The 24,241-nt window shown below is 36.7% G+C and overlaps 2 protein-coding genes across 3 annotated transcripts in view; one reads left to right on the forward strand and one right to left on the reverse strand.

Moving 5' to 3' along the window:
- Positions 1 to 24,241, reverse strand: part of CHRM5 (cholinergic receptor muscarinic 5) — a 55,402-nt gene that overhangs the window by 16,773 nt on the left and 14,388 nt on the right. The window lies entirely within an intron of this gene.
- AVEN (apoptosis and caspase activation inhibitor) overlaps positions 1 to 24,241 on the forward strand; it is a 99,052-nt gene that overhangs the window by 3,550 nt on the left and 71,261 nt on the right. Inside the window, exon 2 of the mRNA XM_054826193.1 lies at positions 19,389 to 19,569. Within this exon, the coding sequence (XP_054682168.1) occupies positions 19,389 to 19,569 (181 nt within the window). The remainder of the gene's footprint in view (positions 1 to 19,388; positions 19,570 to 24,241) is intronic.

Here is a 24,241-nt window from a genome sequence, read left to right on the forward strand (position 1 = left end):
CCCAGTACTTGCTGAGTCAGTTCTCCCCTGCTCTGCTGGGTGCTAATGTAGAAGGAGATCAGGGTGCTATTTGTTTATAAATAGTTGACTTACTCATACCCTGCATGGTAGATCCAGCTGTGGATCAGAGTCTTCAGGATGAAAGGTTTTATGATTTCTGTCAGCTCTTGAGGAGATAGCTCTCTGAGGAACTCCCCAGCTCCACTCTTAAGATGCTGCCTCTCTCAAACACGGAATTGGTTTAGAAACCGTGAGGAAAAGTGCTCTTCCTTGTGAAGAGAAAAAAGGATCTTGCACTTGTCCGGTCTTTTTGTAACTGGTGTGTGTGTTGATTTAATTGGCTTGATTACTGAAGATTTTGTGTTCTCCCTTCAAAAATGAATCCAAGTCTAATTATAACCAGCTGGTTTACCAAATGGCAGGTTTCTTTGTAGATCTGTCATCTTGAATAATTTTCCGTTGTTTCTGTCTGCTTTAACTCATCTATTCTATGTTAAATAAAAAGAACATATTTGCAAGTATTCATTTTTAGAAAAATAATGTTGAATTATAATGCTTAAAGATCTGATTGACATTGGCCCAATATTATCTCCCACTTTTATTCAAACTCCTCTAACTTGCTTGGAATTCATATTTTATGTATTGTCAGAATTTTTAAATTGCTCTCTCTATGAAATACACTCTATTAAAACAAAAACAACTTCCTGAAATTGTGGACATGACACTGGGTTTTATTTTGATGGTCCTTGACCACATCCTTTTGTGGCTGGTTTAAGGAGACTTTCTTTTGTCCTTTATGCTTATTACATTTGCAATTTACAAAATATTCTTTTAACTTTCTTTTCTTTGATACACTAAGTGTGCATGTGATGTATGCTATTACTTCAGTGCAGTTGGAATTGGCAAGTCTGTTTCAATGTTCCTTTTCTGGCTTTGGGCATTGGTTGCAGTAAACATTTTATTGTTAAAGAATGGAGGTTAAACAGGCCGATTTCAGTGCAGTCTTTCTTATGGTTAGTTTCAAGATGACATCACATTATTTAGTGTATATTATATCTTCATTCTCGTGGTGCATGCACATGTAGAACTAAGAGAACATCTAATGCTGTCAGCATCAAATAATTTTTTTCCTAATTAGTATGTACTAAATCTTTACAGTCTAACTATACTTTACAGCAACTGCAAAAAGCAATCTGTTCACAGGCATGGTAACAAAAGCTTGGATTTTTCATATACAGATACATTTGATTTCCTTTAGAACACTGTAACAGAGCTTGTGCAGATAGGAGAAGAAATGGATATCTGGATCTGGAACACAATAAATCTTTTGACGTTTTATGTTAATGTTCTCAAAAGCAACTAGGAAAAAAAACTTGTTTAGATTAATGTGATCGGTTTGTGAGCTGTACTTAATTACTAATGAGGTGCGAAGAGCTTCCGGTCTCAGGAGTTTCTCTACTGTGATGATGTGTGAAGAGGCCCTAACTGATTGTGAATGAAGTGTGGATTATTTTATTTTGAGTGTATTGATTTAGATTAAGCCTCTTGAAAAGTGTGTGAATAAATAATTGAAAACTTTAGAGTTGGTTCAGTGTCAAACTGGTGTTTTTTATATGGGATTCTACAAGGCTTCATTCTGTGTTTGTTCATGTTCAGTGTTTCTATTAATAATTCTGATAAAGGAGTAAAATATACAGCGTTAAAATGTGCAGACAGTGCTAAACTGGAAGGGTAGGCAGGAGGGTGGAGCACAGAACAGTCGCAACAAATGGTAGAAACAAGGTGTAAATTCAAGGGCAACTGTAACACAGCTACATTTACGTAGGAAAAATTTGCAGAGGTGTGTGACTGGTTACACTGCAATTTTATAAAAGGGGACTGGCAGTTTAATGGATGAGAAAGTATCAGTTAGCAGTGCAGTCACACGGAAGAGCTGGTTCTACTTCTGCAAGTTTTGGACCAGCTGGGGAAAGTTCAGGGGGAAGGAATGAGGAAAGGTGTGAGGTCTAGAAGATATCACCAAGGAGGAGAGGTTGAAGGACCAGGCTCTCTCTCTTTTTTTTTTTTTTTTTTTCTTTCTTCTTTCTTTCTTCTTTCTTTCTTTCTGGTGAAGAGGACACTTTGGGGAAGCCTGGATAGCAATGTTCCATTAGGTAGAAAGGTTACTGCAAACAGATCCATTTTAGGCAGAACAAGAAGAAAAACATTATTAAGAAGGAGGAGGTTTAATTTGGACATTGAGAGTAAAAATTGAGACTGATAGGGTAGATAGATTGTGTAATGCATTGTGTAGGAAGTATACAGAGATCAGTACAGAAAAATATTGTCAAAGGTTTTAAGAATACGGTGAAGGTTACTGAGCTTACTCAGTAGAGCTGCTGTGTAACCACTTGTCACAGCCCTATTTTTTTTATTTTATTTTTCAAGGCTGTCTTTGCGATAGGAAAAGATAAATGCTTTTTATCCAGCCAAAGTTAATTTATTCTTTTCAGTTTATAGACAAGAGAGAAACCTGCTTTTCACTGCACTGGGGACTGCAATGTTTCGTAATAATCCCTGGTTGTTTATTGTGGAATGGCTTAGTGATATTTATTGTTATTCCTTCATTGTATTTTACCAACTTCCCTGCTGATTTAACTTGACACACTTGTACTGAAAGCATCCCATTACACAGATGAACATGCAGCATCATTGCTGCATAACATCTTCGTGTCTGACTTTTTTTCTTTTTTTTAACTTCCTTGGGAAGAGCTTGGATTTTTTATAGTTTGGACGGCTGTGCATTTCTGTCTTCACCTACTTAAATGCTTTTATTCCTTTTTCTCCCCTCAGTTCTCTGGGGAAGTAATGTAGTAACTTTCAAACAGGTTGTCCTGAAACTTTGCTAGCTTAAACAAATAACTTTATCAGCTTCACATTTTGTTAATTGTATGAAACACAACCTTCAATCATTACCTTATTTAGATTTAATTATCCCATGTAATGCAGTGGATTTTATTCAGAGGAAATATAAAATCGTAATACCTTGAATATCGAAGAAGGTCTCCCAAGAACTTCCCATCATATTTAACAAAGATTTTTTAATTTAGGGAAGAACTAAAACTACAGATTTAAGAATCCGCGCTGTCCATCTTAAAATACATTTTGGGGCTGACCCAATGCTGGTAGCAAGCAGTAGGTGGGCAGGCAGCCTGCCTGGTGGTGCGTGTCCTTCCTCCGGCACAGAAACTGCCGGAATTAACTGAGGGAGAGTAAGGATGCACGCACATCATGGGGTGGGAATGTTTTTCTTATCTCAGGATGATGTTTTGTGAACGTACAGTTGAACGTATGGAAAGCACACATATGTATGTATTATTAGGACTTGCTACTGGGTATTTGTTCCAAACACAACTCTGAAGGAAATATATTTGTAGGAAGGGAACACTTAGTAATTCTGAGCTGAAAATCTTACTGTGTTACTGGGATGAGTAGTTGGTTCCAGAGAACATCATACAGGGTTTTGTATGGTTACATCAAGTGAGAGATAGTAGGTATTTATGCTGAAGAAGATTTGTAGAAGTCATGAAATTTGATTAAAAAAAGTATTTCATACAGTACTGCTTGTATTTTCCTCACAAAAGTAACTGGGTAGTTTCAGGAGCTCTGTTACAGGTTTCCAGCCAGTCTAATGGTGCTGCACAGCCTTCTGTAGCTGTCAGAATGTTTCACTGTATTTTAAAGAAATAAAAAATTGCTGATTATTGATTCAGTGGTGATTTAGAGCCTTGTAACAAGTACAGAGGAATATTTCTTACAGGTTTTCATAACCAAAGGATTTCAAGCCTGTGTGATTTGGTATTCTATGGTAAGGCATAGAGGGGGTCCATTTCCCACTGTTCTCATTCATGTATGTGATTCCTATTTTTATGTGCGTGTGTTTTTTCATTATTACTTTTTTAAAATAAGGCTTTAACTCTTCTGCAGGTAGACTTAATAATACATCCTGCTGGTAAAACCTGTAAATCTGCTGGAGTGTGTGAGAACCTTGCCTCAAGGTCCTGTTTCTATTCCTGCTTCACTTTTCCCAGTCTGTAACTGTACGGACTTTCTCTTTAACCCTGGAATAGCCAGGACCTCTTTCTTGTAGAGAACAGAGTGATGGTTCTGGGCCACAGCTTTTCCTAGGCTACTGCTCTGTTACTGGCACGTTGTGAGACCTTGACCTTTTTCTGATTGCCTGACAAACTAAGGGTTTCGGTTTTGGTGTTTTGTTGGGGTTTTTCCCCCGCTTTGTGTATTCTGTTTGAGGCTGTGTTACTCAGGTTACGCTGCTTTGCTGACTTCACTGGCTTGTTATGTTCCTGTTAATTCGTAACAGTAGGTGGCATGCCCATGGAAGCAACAGAAGCTCAAATGATCCCATACTCTTATTTCTTTGCCTTCCACTTCATCCTAATTGTTAGCAAGGGTGTTAAAAAGATTATTGTCTCAGAGTAAAATTTATTTGTAGAGGTAAAATTCAAAACTGAATTGTGCTAATGAGAAGAGTTAGTTCCTTCAGTATTTTTGGTGCAGCTCTTTGTACTTAGTTTGTTACTGTCAAGGATTGTGTTTTGGGTGCAAATTTGCCTTGTGGGCTACACACAAGTGTAATACTGGTGGTTTCCCTCCTGATGGAATAACAGTTGAAGTTGTCCACCAGTTGTCTAGACAGTTGAGCACTGTCTAGAGCTCACCACTGCAAAATGGATGCAAAGTTCTCCTGCAGTTAGTGTTCTGTATGCACCTAGGGCTGGTGACCAGTGCAAACTTGCAGGTAGAGATGTGATGTGCACATAAAATCCTGGGATCATAGTGCATCCCAACAAGTACAGCCCAGTCCTCCTTTACCTTGTTGGTAATTTGGATGTGTTTGTACTTTCAAGAAATTCTAAGTGATTCTTAGAGCTTCTTCACAGGAGTGTTAACTGCACGATCGGAGCATCATTGTGATGTAGCTTTTACTTTTTAGAATTATACTCTAGACCAATGGCAAAATAAAATGATGTTTTTCATCTTGTTTTTATAAGTATGGCATTATGACAGTGATTCTTCACTACTTTATCTCATGTTGCATGTTCGGTTTAGGGAAGCACATTCTTTAAGGCTATTTGGAAAAATATCTTTCAGAGGATTTCCCGATTTCCCCTCCACCCCCCTCCAAAAAAAAGTTGGAGATGAATGAGGAAGGGGTGTCTGAGGTTTGAGTGGTGATCTCTAAAACAGAAAGTTGCATTCAGATTTGATATACAAATAACAAAGGGGGGTTTTTTTTGAGTTAATGCAAAGACAGATATTTGAAAACATCCATGGTACTATACCACCCTGGTGTAGTTATAAAGCAATTTCATAAAGATGATTTAAAAATGAAACAACATTACTGCCTCTTGAGCCTCCCAAAAGCCTGATAGTCACAGAATAAACATGGAGATACAATACACAGTGGAGGTTTTCATAACCACTTGATAGGTTTACGTCTGTATAGAATTATTTGAGCCTTGTTTAATGATAGACTTTTTACAGATGCTCTGTCTAGATAGGAGTCATGTTTTTTTCTTCAGCTGTAAATAGGTTTGAGCATAAGAACTTGTCAGGATCTAGACTTTTTTTTTTCTTATTTCAGGTTGGTTTTCTGCAACTGCAATGATGCTTTTTTTGGGAGGAAACAGGTTATACTCTTTATCTACAAGTTATGTGTCGTAGGTATATATATAGCTCACACCAGGTCATAGTCACATGACTAATCTGTTTGAATTACCCGTAAAAATTTTTAAAAGTCAAGGGGAGAGAAATATTTTTTGCTATTGAAGTTAGTCAAACAGCTTCTAGAATCATACTTTCTGAGCATTGGAGCAGTAACAGTTTTATGTAAAAACTTCAAGAAAAAGTCCCTCTCTTGTGTGCTTCATGAGATGTTTTTCCCTTTAAGTGGAGCATCATTGCTGTTATGCAAAACATAGGTTTCAGAATAGGATGTCTCTCTTGGCTAATTCTATCTTTAGCTAACCCAAAGTGATGAGTTCCAGTATCCAACATTTATGAAGCAGTCTTAGGATTTCATTCCTCTTTCAAAAAGTTCTCATCCTGTACAATAAAGACTAAAAGCTTTTTTCTTCATGCTACCTGTTCTTAAGGCTGCCCTTTCTGCTAATTAAGCTTCTCTTTAGCTTTGGTAGAGCTCTCTAAAGGTCACCAGTAGAGCAAACTAGTGAAGAGGATTACTCTTTGCAGGGATATTCTTTCTCTTTACATGAAAGAACCTCTCTTGAGGCTCTTCCTTCCTTAGTCTAAAGGAAAAAAACCAACCCATTAGCTTTTTCCTTTTTTCCTTCAGTTGAAAAACCAGTTTATAATAGAAGCTTGAACTTGTGCTTGTACTTGATGTCTAGGTGAGCAATAAGGAAGCAAATTGTTTCTGTTAATGGGAGGCAATGCTTAAAAATCACTAGAGGCTCACTACAAATTCATCAATAGGTAAATATGCCAATATGAGAAGACTGTGAACATACAAGCATGTGCGTATGACCTAATCCCCATTAATACTTGTGAAGAAATAATTTTTAACTTACTCTGTCATGTGTATCACTGTAATGATGGAATAGATTTAGCATTTGGCAATACTATTTAATCTTATTGATATAGTTGAAAAATCATAAAGTGAAATGCACAAAATATTAAATATCAAGATTATTTTTTTTGGCTTTGCATTTCAGTAGGTGTAGTCTGGAAAAAATTAAAGCATAAAAGCAAAAGGATTAGGAAATACCTATACCGACTTGTCTAAGCTGGCTGCCAAGAATTGCAATTAAGTGACTTTTACAAATGCTTGTTTTCTGTTGAATAATTGGAAGGGGACAAAATCTTATCTAAATTATGTGAAACCTTGAAGGAAGAAGTATAATGAAAATTGGTTTAATTACTTTCAGTGAGACAGCAAAGCAGATTGATGCGCTTATCAATAATAATTGGTTATTTTCTTGCCTTATTGTATCCTTTTTTAGCCAACTGAAAATGTTTATGATGCAGAAAAAATGTCTCTTAATGAAGTAATGTATTATTTTCAGCTTGTTCTCAAAACATATAGCAAAATCATCCTTCTGTCTGCCAGTTTATGTTAGAAAGAGCGTGTGCATAAGGTTACAGAGCCATTAGCACTGAGGCATTTTTGTAAAAAGGCAGTCAGTGGACACACAGAGCCTGTTTTAGATACAGAGAATGCACGATGAAAACGTTTCAGTCTGCAATGAGTAATGAAGTGAAGGATTTGGAGAATGTGGAGTAGAGGAATAAGTTCAGACTGCGGTCTGTATTCTTCCCAGTTTCAAATACAAAGTGCAGTAATGTTTTTTTCACTTCTCAGTTAAGCGATGTGCCATTGGACTTTAAATACAGTTTGAACTGAATTTCCCTCCATTCCTTTTTCCAGTCCCTTTGTACTTTATGTAAAAAGAGGATATTGTCATATAGATAGAGCAGGAATGAAAGAATGACGTGAAATGTTACGGGGTTTTTGTTTCTTTTTTTCTTCTGTATGTGTGTGGTGATTGGGCATCTGCATGACGCACAGGGCACCAGCTTCTTGAGTTTTGCTGCAGGGAGTGTCCTGTTGCTGTACAAAGCAGAATAGGTCTAGCTGAGAAAACAGGCTAGATCACCCATTTCAGCGTATGGAGAGTCACTGTATTCTCATGGGATGTGGGAGATGCGACTTGAAATGCATTTGTGCAGAGAAAGGAATTTATTTCCACTTTCTGGATAAAATGCTGTAGTTCTGCAGTAACTGAATAAACATGGATTGTATTTATTTACATTGTCTCTTTAGGATGCTTTGTTTTGGTGCTCCCCTGTCTTACGCCCCAGTCCCCATCTATTCTCAGGTCATTTCAGGACAAACAGAATTATTTTTGCTGGAGAAAGTTCTATGTTTCTGTCAAAAGTGTACAGTGGTGATGTAGTTGTTAGAGGTTTTTGATAAATTCTTGTATTTCTGTTGCCTGCAGCGGGCAACTGCTTTGAGACCAAGTGCATGCCACATGGTGGTGGTATAAAATTCTGCTTCTGACTTACCTGAGTCAGGACAGTGTAATGTCTCTACGCTTTTTTTTTTTGTCTGTGTTATGTTGATATTTTGATATATAAACAGAATCGCCAAACATGTTCATCATTAATTCTCAAACTATAGTATAGCAGTTGGAGGACATACTGCTCTGTGAGCTGTACTACTACCTATACCATCTTTGACCTATGCTACTAAAAGAGCTTGAAGATGGGGGGTGTGGTGTGTTGCTGCCTTTTGTTTTGGAGGAGCATCATAAAGAGACATTATCTATTGTACAGCCATACTTTGAATTACAGTGCATGTGGATTCAACACAAGCCTATCTCTCTGGGAGGCAAACCAGCCACAAATCAGATGTTTGGCAGTAATTTGCTGCATTATGGGATGCATTGCATGGTACCTGAGGGAACTCCAGCTGATTAGTTCCTCTTTTTTGCCGAGTTTGTGCTAGGAAGGGGGGCTACTGACTTGCACAAGGAAAATTGATCATGGAGGGTGTGAGTGGCTGCTTTTTTGCACTGCTTGGATATACTGTCAGGGAAATCCTGCCTTGATTATGAGGCAGGGATTGCAGTCTCTAAGTTTGGTAGCGTATCCTTGATGAATTACTTTTTTGTTCATTTCCCCTTTCCTTGCATCACTATGATAACTGTGGGGTTTGCAGACATCTGTGAAAATGGAAAGAAGAAAAACTGGGCTTCCTCACTGACCAGACCATACATTTTTCACGTCATTGAAAAGACAAAGAAGAAGGTTTTTAGTGTCTTATCAAGTCGGTAGTTAGTACTCTCTGTGTTCTGTTTTTCCATTGTCTAAAGAAAGAAATGAATTTTACTATTGGTCTCAGAAATGCTGTTTAAAACTCTGGGAGTTGAGGATAGTATCTTTTTTACGTAGCATTGCTGTAATACATGGTTATTTTGTCTAGTGTGTCTCAATACTTTTTTTAATCAGTGTCATTCAATATATATATCCTGTTTACTTGTTCCTTGATACATGGTTTTGCATTCAGCTTCACAGTTACGCAATTTTTTTGCACATTAGGTAATCTGCTTTTTATCCTTAGTATCTTTTATATAATTTATTGTTCATTGATTTACTATGTGGCTGTGTATTGGTCCTAAAAATTATCCCTTTTTGATCCCCCTTTCAGAAAGTATGGTCAAATAAGGCTATTTGTAACTGAAGTCTTACTGCTTTGTCATGCCACACCATAAATGTAATAACGCAACTTAATTTCAAAAATGCATGATGGCTGGATCTACCAGTTTGTTGATAGAAGGGTAGTAGAGATGTGAGGTTTTTCAGTAGCATATAAAATTAAAATTAGGAAATAGCAGTATATTAGTAATGAAAGATGAAAAACTTAGAGACTGTGCTACTGACAGCGTTGCAGACATAGTGAAAGGGGAGAGGAAAGCAGAATGCTGTCCTTTTGAATTTCTCATATAGTACCTTTTTAAGGTTTCAGATTAGTAGTGTATCCTTTTCCAGCTTTAATTTTCATTTTGTGAATATTTTTGTGTTTGTAATATGCTGTTATTATGTGATAGTTGATCTGAAAAACTGACAGATGTTGGGTGTCTTAATTTAAATTCAAGATAGTATTTCCCACTGTGAACCAAACATCAGTACTTGCATACTGAACCTCTAAAATGATGCATTTCACATGTCTCAGTGACTATCTTAAAGCAGTAACTGAAAAAGGGACTAAAACCAGTTGCAAATGTTCTAAGGTTCACTTTCAAAGTTTTACCAATCAACATAAATATTTGTAGCAAAGTGTCTTTTTTTAATTTTTATTTAAGAAATACGTGAATTTGACAAAGAACACCTGTGTGTCCATGTGTATTATGTGGAACAGGAATAGTAATGGAGAATCTGGAAGTCTTTAAAGGCAAGAGAGAAAACAAAATTGGCTTTAGAAAAACAGGTTTAACGTTGCAGGGAATTAAAGCCAAAGATATGGCTTACCAGTACACGTAGCCAATCTAGCGGATAACTGCTGCCAGATATGAAGGAAGGACCTGCTTCCCAGATCCCATGTTTCGTGGCATGCTTCCAGCCTGTCTAGCCATTATTTGTGCTTGTCTGGTTCTGTTGTGAACTAATACAAGGAACTTAAGCTGGCAGAAGGTTAACAGTAGGAAAGAGAAGAAACTATCGATTATTTTTCTGTCAGTTTAGGTGTACAGTTTCAAAGAATACTGTTCTGTTTGGTGTCTTTCAGAATTTTTTCTTCTGTAAGAAGAAAATTGAAAATATAACAGCATGGGTGAATATCACTAGTTACTTTCATGTTTTGAAAACCGCAGAAAAATGTCTTAAGCCTTCTGTGTTTTTGTTTTTGGTTTTTTTTTTTTTTTTTTTACAAAATAGATGCACTTAAAAAAACCCCTAAACTTTTAACTTGGTACTAAATATTATCAAATATTTTTGAATTTAAAGGTAGGAAGTAGTTACCTTGATATGAAAATGTAACAAGTTTTGGAGAACTCTTTTCATTCTGAATACAGCACAGCTGAAATCTTTCAAAAGGTTGCAGGTGGTTTTGTTTGCTTTTATTGCGGCAAAAAATTGATCTGTTGAGAAATTTTGTCATGTATTTTTCCTTGCACGCGAAACCCTGAAGCTTCTTCAACATATTGGTTTTGATCTTGGTAGAGAGTTGCTGGATTTGTGTTGGTTTTGTTCTAAAACTGTGTGCATGTAGGGGGTGTTAAATAAGCATTAGACTTGGCTGTTTAACTGAGGTGTACTCTAAACTTTACTCTTTTGAGCAGACTTTTAAGTTTATGAAATAACCTCTGTGGGTTAGGATCAAGACTCAAATTTTTCTCTGTTCTGCAAGTGGATGCTGCTTGAGTGAGCTTTTTGCATAATTTGTCATACTTTTACTTGATCATTGATATGGTTGTAGAAGTACAAAGCTTTTCAATACCAGTTTATAACAGGTACATTCGTTGAGAGAGGCTGTCTTACTGACTCAGGAAGACTAGCAAAATAGCAATATCTGTTAAAAAGTCTGTTCTATAGCTGCTGAGGTAAATATATACCCTCAATAAACTTTGATTCCTTGGTGTTCCAGAACTCCTCATGTGTGTACTTTACAAGTTATTGTTACAGCTGTTAATACAACTGCTTTTTCAATTTTAGAAGTGCTAGAATAAAACAACAAAATGAAACACTAAGAATTAGTTATACTATTGGGGGTTTTCAAGCCCTGAGTGGACAAAGCCCCAACCTGCTTGGTCAGATTTCAGTTTTGACCTTTTTTTGAGTAGGTGGTTGGACAAGATGACCTCTTGCGATCCCTTTCAGCTTGGATTAGTCTATAATACTGTGACATTAACACATAAGAATTGAATCCATTTCTGAATACGGTCAATCTCTAATGCAGCTCAGGATACTTCTATTTAGCAACGGCAGGTTTGGTAAGAACAAATAACTTACTGTGGAAATGTTCCTTAACCTATCCAGAACACTAAGCATAGTTTGATTTTAGAATATGACATACAGCATTCACATATGTGGATCCATATGTGTGCAATATATAAACCCCTTGCCTTTGGCAATTACAGCCTATACATAGGAACAATCAGTAATCTAACTGAAAATGCTATAACCTTTGTAGCAGTATACTTACTTTGTAAGGTTTTCTTGAAACCTGTTACCTCTGTCAAGACAGAGGCTCCTATTTTATGTTTGCACTCATATTTTTGACTGAATGTTTGTAAGAAAAACATTCAGCTGTCTTAAGTTACTGTCAGTTTGAAAGTAATAGAGCTGCCAGGTTTTATGCAGGTCCATGTGACAACTTTGTATAAAGAGCTTGATGAGTTTGCATAGTTGCCAGTAACTTTCATATGATCGTTTCCACTGAATTAAAGAAAAAATGCAGTTGACTTTCTGTTGGTGGAAATGTATTGGCTTGGTAAGTTTAGAAAATCAAAAGCCTCTTTATCTATAGACAGCAGCTGGACAAGCTTCCTGCAGGCTCTTTGCTTGCAGCATGGCTCAGCCTTGGGGAAGGGAGGCAAAGGGCTACTTCTGCAGTTAATGCAGCTTGTGGAGTTTCCCAATTAGTGCAGAATGAGTGCTGAATTTACAATGATACCATTCTCACAACATACCCCATCAATTATCCTTCAGTTTGGAGTTTTAATCTAAATGAGAAGAGCTAAATTTTAGCTAGTGGCTTTGTTGTTTGATAAATCCTGTCTCTAATGAGCAATGTCTTGAAATATGCAGTTTCCAAAATAAATACTTACTTGACACGCTTTACCAAGTTCCCAAGTCTACTTCTAATGTTAGAGAATAGAGCTTTTGAGACTTTCTTCCTGTGAGTGTACATTGCATGGTTATTTATTTTATCTGTGAGTCGACAGTTTTCAAACTGGGTCTTTAGAAGCTGCAGTACAAAACTTCAGCGGTGTGTAGTAGAGGTTGGTTCATTTTGCCCCCGTAAGCCACCCATGTGAAGCACCGTGCAGCTAATCATGTGCTAGCAGGTTACAGAGGTATTTCTGAGATAGCAGTGGAAAGTGAACATCAGAATTTATGCATTCTTTGCTAGTTCTTTGAAAGGGAAGATAGCCAGCCATTTAAATCAGTAGTTAACAAACAAAAAACCCAAGCTGTTTGCCCGCGGGGCTTTTTTTTTTTTTTTTTTTCTTTTTTTCTGGCTCAGTGAATCTAAGGGAGACATTTAGCTCCTAATAGAAACTGTTGTTCCAATTCAGTGAGGCATAAGATTCATACAAAATATGGCTGTAGCTTGTGGAAATATTCATAATGATCTGTGAGAAAGATGAAGTACGACTTGTAGCCTCGTGGCGCTTGATCATGTTATAACTTTACTGAGTGCAAAGAATATTTTTAGTGGTGATTTTCAGTTAAACAGTAATGAGAAAACAGTCTCTTTCTTTTGAAGTTTTTAATCAGTTCAAATTACTTGCATCTCATAGATAGAATAAGCAGGAACTTTGAAGCAAAATAATTTGGTGGACAAGATTATTATATTTACTTTTTCACTGTTATTGTGGTCAGACTTGTGAATATGATATCTATTGAAAACAATTCAGTATAGATAAGCTAACAGCTCACAGTTTTTGGCAGGTGTTGCTGAGTATTATTACAAATATTATCTTCTGTCTCTGAAAGAAGCTATGGTATCTTATGGTATCACTGCATTAGGAAAATCTTATTTTTCAGGGAAATTTACAAATCTTGTATTTCATTTACTTTTCTAAAATCTGGATTAAGAGTACTAAATAAGAATAGCTTGGGGGATTGTATTCCACTCTTTCATCATACTGACCTTTTTATATTGTTTGAACTTGCTCTTTTTTCTCTGTACAGAAATTTATCACTAATATTCCTAGGTAGACAGAACAATGTGTTGGCATGCTTCATGGGATTTTCCCAGATGGTGGAATATATATATAATATACTGACAGACATGTTTACCTTGTTAATTCACTGTTGGGGTTTTTAATTCTTTTTTTTTATTATTTTTAAAACTAAATTCCTGTTTGTCTATATCATTGTGAATTGCATTTCAAATTCTGTCACTGAATTTCAGCCATCTGTCTAGGTAACTTAAAGGTAACGTTCTGTATTATTTCTTTTAGGTAAAGACATCTTGATTCTAAACACTTACAAACTTGCATCGGTATTGATAAAATTGCACTAGTACTTTGTCTTTTGTAAAATAATAGCATTAATCTAAGAACTGCATTTAAAAATTGCAGTTCTGCTTTCATTTGCCATAATTCTGAATATGTATTGTTTTTCTTTAAGATACTATACAGTTCATATTTTAGAGAGCCCATTAAATTTCCACTGCAATAGATCAGATAATATATTCCTTTGCCAACTTTAGATCTAATGTTAATAAATCTGTAATTACTTGCAAGACAGAGAAGATGGGCATATGTCTAGAGGTTGTAATTAGGTAAATGTGGAAAACCAGAACAACTTTTTGGAAGATTATTATACTATATATAACTATCATAAGGTATAAGTCTATCAATCATTGTGAGAGAGAAAATTAAGCTGTCAGGGGATTCTCCTGTACCTTTCTGGATTTAAGGTGAAAAAGTGCATTTAATGAACACTGTTACAAAAAAATTAAATCTTTTTGAGATTGTGTTGTATTCACATTGTGCTAAGATAATTTCTGGTGTAATCTCACTGCTCCTGTTTGGTTATACCAGCAATAACTTTGAACTATTAAATTAAAAGCAGATATGTCTTTCCAAGAGCAATTTAAGCCATTAAAGTATAACTGCAAGTCTTTCACATTTCCACTTATGTCTGCCTAGAGGAACCACTCAGTAGTTAACATCAGCCAAGGTACCTTATTTATTGTCACTCATACAAGCCTCTGTGTACAGACTTTTATTCTGCAAAACAATTTGAAGTGTCAAGATCACGAACTCTTTTGTTGCTTAATTGTAGATGGATTTTGACCCTATGATTTACAAGTTTCATGTGTGAGAATTTAACTGTAACGGATGCTGCTCAAGTTGGGATGAGGAGGAGAGGAGAAACTGTCTCTGCACAGGCACCTCACTATTTTAAATACAAATGAGGAAAAGATATATGACCATTCATGGTGCATCTGATAGCCTAGGTCAGATTAAACCCGTAGGATATTTTCATTTTGTCTTGCTAGCCTTTTCCCTTGACGAGAAGAGAAATTGGGATTGAGACACATAAGCCTGAATGTCATCATGCTTGGCCGCAGCTTTACAGCAGTTTCCAAGCAGGGAAAAGGGGATCAAGACAGAAGTTTACTCAAGGAATTGGTGTGTGCTGTTGCTGGTTGGGAGAGCAGCAAATGTAGGGAGTACACAGTGGTTATCCCTGTCCGTGAACATGCAAGTGTCCGTGCATGGCGGTGGCTATTTATTGTGAACTCTGTGTGGATATATGTCTGGGGAATTGTAGGTAAGTGTCCCTAGTAAAGAATGGAAAAGATTAAAGAAATGTGTATGTTTTTGAGGTTTAACATTTAAAACAGTAATACAGAAGTTACAGTAACAAAGGAGAAAAGTAACGCTTAATCAATATAATTGTAAAGAGTTTCTAAAGATAAAATGAAAAGGTTATTGTATAAATTTGGGAAGAAGGTGAAGGAAAGAAATAGCTATGCTCTTTCTAACAGATTAACAAAAAAGCTCAAACTATGTTTTTGTACATTCTGTGAAGTGACATTCTCAGGAAGAGAATTGAGAGAAATGCTACAAAATAAGAAAGAATGGAAATCTAATAATGCATGATACCTATATAATGGAGAAGGGCAGTTGGCCCAAAGAAAGGCAAGCTGAACAAATGTTGTTTCTGTGTTCCTCCCAGTCACTGTAGAATATTCTAAGTACTGTAAAAAATTAAATGTTTAAAACTTTTCTTACAGAATTAATAGAACTGAAGAGGAAGAGGGCTATAAGCCTTAACTCCAGCGGCTTCCAAAGGGTAATAGATACAGGTTTAGAAAGTGTTAATGGAAGCTCTGACTTTTAATGCACTTTCAGTTTTTTTTTTTAAAGGGCTGTGAGCTCAACAATTCTTGTTGAGTGTTCGCACACGTGTACTTAATGTGCTAGGACTGACTGCACTTACAGTGCAGAGAGGTTGCGTAATTGAAGCAGAATGTAAGAGGTCACCGTTGCACTTTCTGCATTGTGTAGTTCAGCCTTGGTTTGATCCAAACCATTCTGGGTTCCAGGGAAGTGCAGAAGGATGACCCCAGGGGAAATTGCCTGTTCAGAGCAATGTTTACTTCATTTTGACTCCTTCATTCCTGAACCGTGTGCATCAACATGTTCTTGTCTGTAAGAAAAGTCAAACAGAAAGCCTGCTTTCCTATTTTTTCTCAATGCTGTACCGTCCCCAATCCTGTATACAAAATTAGTGTGTAAAGCAGGGTGTACTAAAATATCCTTTTGCTCTGGTAGAGCCTGTAGATTGGGGTCATGCGCGCTATGCATTTTGCTTTCCTTCAGAAGGAAAGCAGAGTCATAGGCTCTGGTAAAGGATGAAAGATCCCAAATCGCGCAAGCTCCTCTGCAAGGGGAGCTTGGCTCTTTCACTGTTGTTTGAACGACTTTGATGAAGTTAGTGTTTAGGCAGAACACTGTGTATATTTTTTTGTTCTTCTGATAATGCAAAACAGTCTGAAGGTTTCCTGGTTTTCTTCAACTGGGCTTTTGCATATTTTCCCCGTTTTCAAAATTTCAATGAAATGTGCAAATGATAATGCATGTAACACTATCTGAATCAGAGGCACAGCAGACAAATATTACACCTCCTGTGGTATCACAGTGCATTATAGCACGGAGCAATAACGTGTAGATGTAGTTCAATAATGTTTAAAGGCATAAGTTTTTTTTTTTCCTTACTTGACTAATACTGTTTTAAAGGTTATATTTGAGTTGGCTTCTAGAATTTGTTTCAACTTGTATCATTTGTTATTTCAGGATGGGGTAGGAGGGAAGTTCTTTTATTTCATTACACATAGGACAGATGTTTGTACTGATGAAGTCTTTCGGTAAGGTATGATGACACTGGTAGCAGCATATAGTTTAGCTGAACAGGCAGCTGAGAGGAAAGTAATGAAGATTTATGTTTATGTGTTTCTGAGGTTGTTACTTTAGACGGTAACTGTCTCATGTGAGATGGTAAAAGCAAATTATTTTCTGAAACTACTGATCAGAGGTTTCTTTAATGTGTTCGATAATTTTCATGGTGAAGATGTATCTTTAAGTTGTTTGAATGTTGAATATTCAAATGTGATTATTTGCAGTTTTATCTTGTAGCACAGCAGTGCACCACGTAAAATTTTCTGTTAAGTATTTATTGGAAATGTAAGCAGGTTAGTATTTGAAGTTTACACATTTCAAAAGTAAACCTCAGGACAGTGCTTGGGGAACCAGTCTGCACAACTGCCATTAACACTCCTGAGAATTTATGGTTTATTTCCTAAAGTTCAAGTTAACAATTTGAGTTCTAAGAAACAAAATTTCCTTGAGGTGCACTGTATAACATAGCTAATATCAGAATGTGAAAAGAATTTAGTCCAGTTTAAGAGAAAACATTTGAATCCGTATTAGTTTACTGCAAGCTTGTTAAAATAAGAAGGTGATACTCCTGGGTTTTTTATGTTTACAGCTGAAAGGAGTGAATCTTTTTAACAGGTCTATGGTAAGTAATTATATATAAAGTCATAGTTGCCTAAGGTGATTCCAATCTTTTCTTAAAACTGAAACCAAAGTACAACGCAGATCTGTCTGCATAGCACTACTCTTGCTTTGACTTGTGAATTGTATCAACTCCCCAGTTATTTTTGGCACTGAATTTCACTAGGTTTGCTGGATTATAGCAAATCTTTCAATTTGCAAGAGAAGAACAGAAGAGAAATAAGCTGATTCTTATCTTGATATAAGTGGATTTGGCCTTTGTTCTGTGGAAACTATAGTTCTGGATCAGTCCCCAGTAATACAGAGTTGTGACTTTATCCCCTTGCTCATGCAAACAACTGTTTGTCCACAACAACCATTTTAGTGTATTTATTTGATGTATAGAAAGAATATAGAATTTACCTGAAAATTGCACATAACTGGTGAGAATGCACAGAATATTGTCCTCCTTAGCTGTTTGGCAACTAGCAGTATATTTGTATAATTATGACTGCTTTTAATCTGCTTTTAAGCTCTTTGATGATTTTTCCTTCATGCTGTTCCTAACCAGATCTCAAACAGTGCTGAAAGAAGCTTGTTTATGAAGATTGGTGGATTATTTTTCTTGGGAAATCATTATTCTAGTTCTGATTTTGCTACTTGTATTATATGTTGGGCAATCATTTTTAAGACCTAAAACTTGGGAGAATCTAAACTCTCACAATTGTGTTTGAAGCTGCTTTGTCTTTCAGTAGACGTTTGTGTAAAAGCCATGAAACAGGCTTCACTGCTACTTTTGGTCATTTTTAATATATTTTCAGAACTAAGGAGTAGTAATGCTCCACGGTCCGCAAACTGCAACTTCCTACATTTTTGTCTGTGTCAGTCTTCTTTTTATGGTGATGTACTTCCATATAAATGTAGTATTTGGTGTGCAACAGGGATTTATTTGGCATTGTTGCACAGTTGGACACTAAAGGAACATGAAAATCTCAAACAGTTTGTGTTTGTCTAGCTGAGCCAAAATGTAACCACAAAATTTTCTACGGAGTAGTTAAGTCTTCTTCATGATAGATTTCTAAAATCAATGTAAAACATGTTTCATTGCTCTGTGTCCTTTCTTGAGCTATGAAAGTAACTCATCAATTATAAAACAGTTAATGAAGTGATGGTGGTTTGTTTCTGATAGTGGCTTTGTGTAGTTGTTTTTACCAGGTTGTCCAATGTTGTACCAGTTTATAAGTCCACAGTATGTGCTTAAAAAAACCCCTGCCTGTTGAGTGCTCCTTCCTCCGGGGAGTACATCTTTCTGTTTGTGAACTGATAGTCATTCCAGCTGAACCCCAAGCTCTGGGAGAGGAGAACTCTGTTGATATAGAGGATTCAAGGGAGGGAAGAGTTTTCCACAGCTGTTGAATACTTGTGGCAAATGCCTGTTTTGCTTGCATCTTAAGCTGAATCTGCAATGAGTTATCCTTTTGACTCTAGAGCTTTTTAAGAGTTTGGGCTAGTAGATTGACTGCCAGCAGTCTATTTAATTTTTCTATGTGTATTTCTGTAAAATGGCTTTCATGAAGGAAATTAATTTGATTAATTATTCCATATTACTTGAGTTAACACCCTGTAGTTGGTTATAATGGAAGTTCTTACGTAGATCACCCTTTCCGGATGTTTTTCTGCAGTATTTGATAAGATTTCTTTTTCCTATTCTGCTCTACAAACATCAGTTCTTTCTGTTATCATCTGTATCACTGCAACACTTGGACAAGATACTGTGATTAAATTCTTAGTTCTGGTCCCCACACATTGCTCTCAGTTTCAGGAAGGAAGCTGTTCATTATGGGCTTTCAGGATAGGAGGGAAACCAATGGGACTTGCATCAGTGGCACTGCTTCACCCCTGTAAGAACTGAAGCTTCACTAGGTGCTTTTAATTATACTCTTGATGAATTACATACAGTGCAGGAAGATGGTAGCACCTGATCTAAAATTTGAACGGGGACTCAGGTTGATTTGTCTTTCTGGTTTTTAATTCTGTGGTTGGAGTTGTTTGTATGAATGGCTGTTTAAATACAGAACAAAATGCTATTGAGTTGCAATGGCTTAACTGTCCATTTAAATGTCACAGGTAGAGGAGGATGATGATACTGAATCACGAGAGGAAGAAGAGAAGGAAGAACTGAAAAGCTATTCAAGAAGAAAGATTTTTTCCAACTGGAGCCGCTATGAGGATACAGAAAAAGAGGGGCAGAGTGAATGTGGGGAATCACAGAGAGGAACAGACTTCAGTGTCTTGCTTAGCTCAGCAGGTAAGCATTTTCTGCTCTATAGATAGTTTTTTAGTTTTTCATTTTGAAACATTACTACTCTTCTGGCTGTTGTCCTTGATGATGAAAGAGAACCCTAGAATACCATTCCTGTCTGCCTCGGTAAGTCTGCCATTGATGTAGTTAGGAGTGTTCGATGTCTCCATGGGAGCAGCCTTATAGCATACAGGGTGCACTGAGACGTAGCAGATAGGGAGTAAGAGGGCTGCTGCATTTATAGCCTTCTCGTGAAACTATGTATGGGTCTGAGTGTGTGCAGCATCCAGTTACTTTAAGCCTATTCTTGCTGACAATTAATTTCTTACTAATCTTGGTCATTGAGGTGCTTTCCAGAAAACAAAGAAGGTTGCTAGTATGACTAAACACAGCAGAGCAGTCAAGCAGCAGCTTGCTGTTTTGTTTTGACAAAGATTTGTAATCAGAACTGTACAGATGTGTCCATGAATAGCAAGTATTACTACCCTCCTTGGAAATAAAGATCAGTTGTCTTTCCCTCTTTAAAGGAGATAATAGGAGGAGGAGGCGGAGGGACAGGTCCTTCTAGATCCTATTTTTTGTTTCTTAGCTGTACATGAATAGTATGGACAGTTACACCAAAAAAAGTTAACCTAAAATTATTTTAGAAACTTCTGATGTGCCATTGTGTTGGAATACCATTCAGTAAAACGCTGCAAACAATGTATTATGGGGTTTTTTTTTAGCAACTTGGAAGCTCTGAAATCTCTCAAATCTAAATAATTGGATTTTTCAGCTACAGCTTGGAGTGGTCACTTAGAAATTATCTACGGTAAAGAAACAAGGACCAGAGCTTTCGTTCTCTGTGCCAGAATCAATTTCTGTGGTTCAGTTCTGCATGAACATTGCAGAATTGGGCCTGAATTCCCAGTTTAATCATAGGATCGTGAGATGTGTATTGACTTCTGTGAATGGTATGGTGCATGGTAAACAGTGTTGGAGTCACGGTGCCTGGTATGGACCTCAGAGCTGGATAGGTAACATAGCCTGGGGAGCAGAGCAGACATCACAACTCAAAACTTTTTAAATTGAGACCTACCCTGAGCTGCATGTTGCCATGGTTCAGCTTTTTAAAACAAACTTTAATATCTCTAACTTTATACCTAGCTTTCAGAATGTCTTTAAAATGTTCTGATGAATGGTACTTTTGGACTGAGGATATAAGGAAATATTATATATTTCTACTAATTTGTATTTTTTGTAAGTTATACTCCAATACAGTTATTACCAATCCATTTATTTTACTCTGTAGATTCTCTCAATGCCTAAAATGAAAATCTTGTTTGTTTGTATTCTTACTAGTTATTAATTCTATATCTTTCATTTAAAGATTGTTCTACTTTATTTTAGGATACATTGTGACTCTTCTTGACATTAAAATAAATTGATAAGAAACAGCAATGAAATAAAGTACTTTCAGAGGAGGAGAATGTACCTTCTAAACAATAATGCAGAGTTCTCAGAGTCACATAAAAAGGCAGTGTGTGTCAGGGGAGTTCTTTGTATGGTTTCTTTGGCTTATGTGCGAAAACTGAGAATACAAGTCATCTTTATTTCTAGTGGTATGAGAAGAAGCTTGCATCTCTGCTTTATTTGATAATTTTGACTTCTGTTAGTATATTGCTGTTTAGCATTCTGAAGTTGCACAATGAATCCAATTCAATTGCAACAAGCAGTTAGGGGAGTACTGGAGAGGGAATGGATTTAAAGTGCCATTTTTCATGAATGCAAAGCTTAGAAAGGTCTTGCAATTTACTGTCAATATACAGCAATGTAATTAATGCAGTCAGTTAAGAATCCTTTGGCAAAAGCTCAGATTAAAAACTTGTTTTTCTATGTAACATTTAGGTTCCATAATATTGAAAGCAGGGTCTTAAAGAGAGTGCCATCCTTTAAGATACAATGTGGATTTATTCCCAGAAAATATCCTGTTAATTGAATGAGATAGGGTAGAAAAAATAGTTTAGGATAATGTAGTGATAAAGATAGAACTAGTGCTAGTAGACAAACTGAAATGGAGGAATTCCTGGCATCCAAGAAATTAAAATTCCAAGCTTGGTATTTGTTTTAATATTTTGTAAACGTGTTTCTACATGTAATTTTCTAGCTAATATCACCCAAAAAAAAGCAAAATGAGAAGACTAATATTCTGTGATATGGGTGTCATATTGATAATTAGTGGGATTGGAGCTTTGAAATCTAGCTATGGGTTTTTATGCTGTATTTTTAACAGTAGTAGAGGAAAGTGAGATATTTTTTCTGAGGGGGGAGGAAACGGTTTGAAGATATTTGCAGAGGATGATAAGTCTTTAGGGTATTTTATTTTACGTTTTTCAATAGCTTCTGAAGACACACGCTTTTTTTAGGTTTTTGCCTATACTTCTAGCTTGTCCCTGCCTCAAGCCAATCTCCAGTGCAGCACTGATTCTGTCTTTTCAATCAAATATTTAGGCCTGACTAGTCCCAGACTGTCTCTGGCTGCACCTTGTCTCTCTGCTGTCAGTCTTTGCCTGCCTACTAATTCTTCTCACTCTCCCTTGCTTCTGTTGATTTTCCTTTTTGTCTGTTTCGGGTTCCTGGTGGTGGGTCTTTTCTCAGTCTTTTGTTGTGAGCCAGCTCCCTTCCACATATATTCACTAAAATCCAGCTCTGTCAGATATATTCTGTCCCTTGCTCTTTCCAGTCCTGGTGATCCCTAGTTCTGAGTTGTCTTCCTGGGATTGCTCATTTGGCTTAATTTTTCTCTCATCCACTACCATGTCATCTTCTTACATTCCTCTTAGTTTCTTTCCTTGTCTAGTCAATTCCAGCTTATTCTTCCAAGCTTCCAGTTCTAGTCTCCACTACAAGCTGTTTTCTCCATTTTTCCCCCCACACGCTGTGTCGATATACCCTAAATCCTGCTCGGTTACCCAACAATATGAAGTGACAGGCCACTGTTTTAAACTATGGAGGGGATACTGGCGTGGGTGAGCTTGCAGAAATACGCAAGATGACACTTTTTGTTCAGTGTTGTACTTAATGCCTGTTAAATGCAGACTTCTCTTACAGTGAAAATCTGGCTCTTCACTCATAACCAGGGTTAGAGGAAACTTAATTCAGGTGCCTTGCACATTGAGATGATGTACAGAAGGTCAGAGAGGTGACTGTCTGGTTCTTAAGTTCCAGCAGATCTTGCCAAAAAATAGTAAAACTGATTTCTAGAAGCTTGTAGCTGGGCTAAATCAGGTCAGATTTTTCACAAACTGAGCAGAGTGTACCTCTCATAAAAAAACATTGTCCAGCCTGATTTCAAATTACTGATACAGGGCAGGAAAGTAGTTACAGTTTTTCAAAGGGAGAGTTTATAAAGTCTTTTTTCCCAGGTCCTTTCATGGTAGAAAAATGTTCCAGCCATTCTCTGACTTTTTTTTTTTTTTTTTAAAAGGTGGTGATGAGGGAGGGTGAGGGAAAACTACCTGAAGCAGACAGTTGACATGGAAAATTTCAGGCTGAATAGTTAAAAAAGCAGCAGAAAATAGTCTGAAGGAAGAACTGCCAGGTGGCTTTGATAACAGCTGGTGTCACTAGCCTGACAGAGCTTCTGTGTTAGGGCTTATTATATTTGTGTGTGAAGTAGGTTGATAACTTTAGTTTTTAAGTCTGTTTCCTTCCTTTTTTAGCATTTTATAATTATTTTTTTAATTGACCTTGAATATAGCAAAGCAAACTTTTCTGTATTGCTTTTGATGTCTAGCTGATGTAAACTACAAGTCCATCGTGAAGCCTTCAGGGAATACGTCTTGAATCAATTTAGTAAAAATGCTGTTGAAGCGTAAAGAACAAGAGAAGTGGAAGTGATAGGATAACCTTACTTGGGCTAAAAGAATCTTGCCATGTTTGAAGAGCTGTCCTCATTTTTTGACTGATGAGGGTTAAGTGTCCCAAAATAGATTTAAGTCCTTCATTAGGTTTTTGGCTCTGAATAGGTAGTCTAGGTTTAAAAATATACTTTTAAAACCTCATTACAGAGCTGATCCAAATCTATTCAGGGACCTGATCACTTTCCTTTAAACATGGTAGGCATTACCAATACGGCAGCCAAAAGCTGCCAACATACATGCCTCAAAAACAGCGTGCTCAGTTGCAGGATGTGATGATTATCAAGATGAAAAAATATAATTTTGGGCATAAATTTTTTGCCAGTTTGTTTTTTTTGGCCTTTATTCTGATGGTGTTAACGTGTAAGAAAGAGAAATGCTGTGTAGTTCAAACAAAACTGACAGAATGGTTTTGATATTGTAAGAATACATATATTTCTGTAGGTACCTAGCACTTGAATACAATAGGAAATGTGGAATAAAAATCAAGAGAGCAGTTGCTGGAGCATAATAGTAATGAACAGTAAGTGTAAGAATTGTGAAGTAGCAGTTACTTTCCGTTCCCTGAAACCCCACTGTTTTGCTTTTTTAACCTCTTGCTTTTGGGCCTGTTTAATTTTGAGTCTGTTGCAATATATTGCTACATTTTTGTCACTTTCCTGGTCAATACATACACAAGAATTCACAGTATACAGAAGACCCAGCTTGGATAAGCTGAACAGATAAACTTGTGGAGGAAGGCTTGTGTTAAAAATAGTTTTCCTTCAACTTTTCTATCT

Source organism: Grus americana, chromosome 5, assembly GCF_028858705.1.
Source record: "Grus americana isolate bGruAme1 chromosome 5, bGruAme1.mat, whole genome shotgun sequence".
Classification (NCBI taxonomy): Eukaryota; Metazoa; Chordata; class Aves; order Gruiformes; family Gruidae; genus Grus; species Grus americana.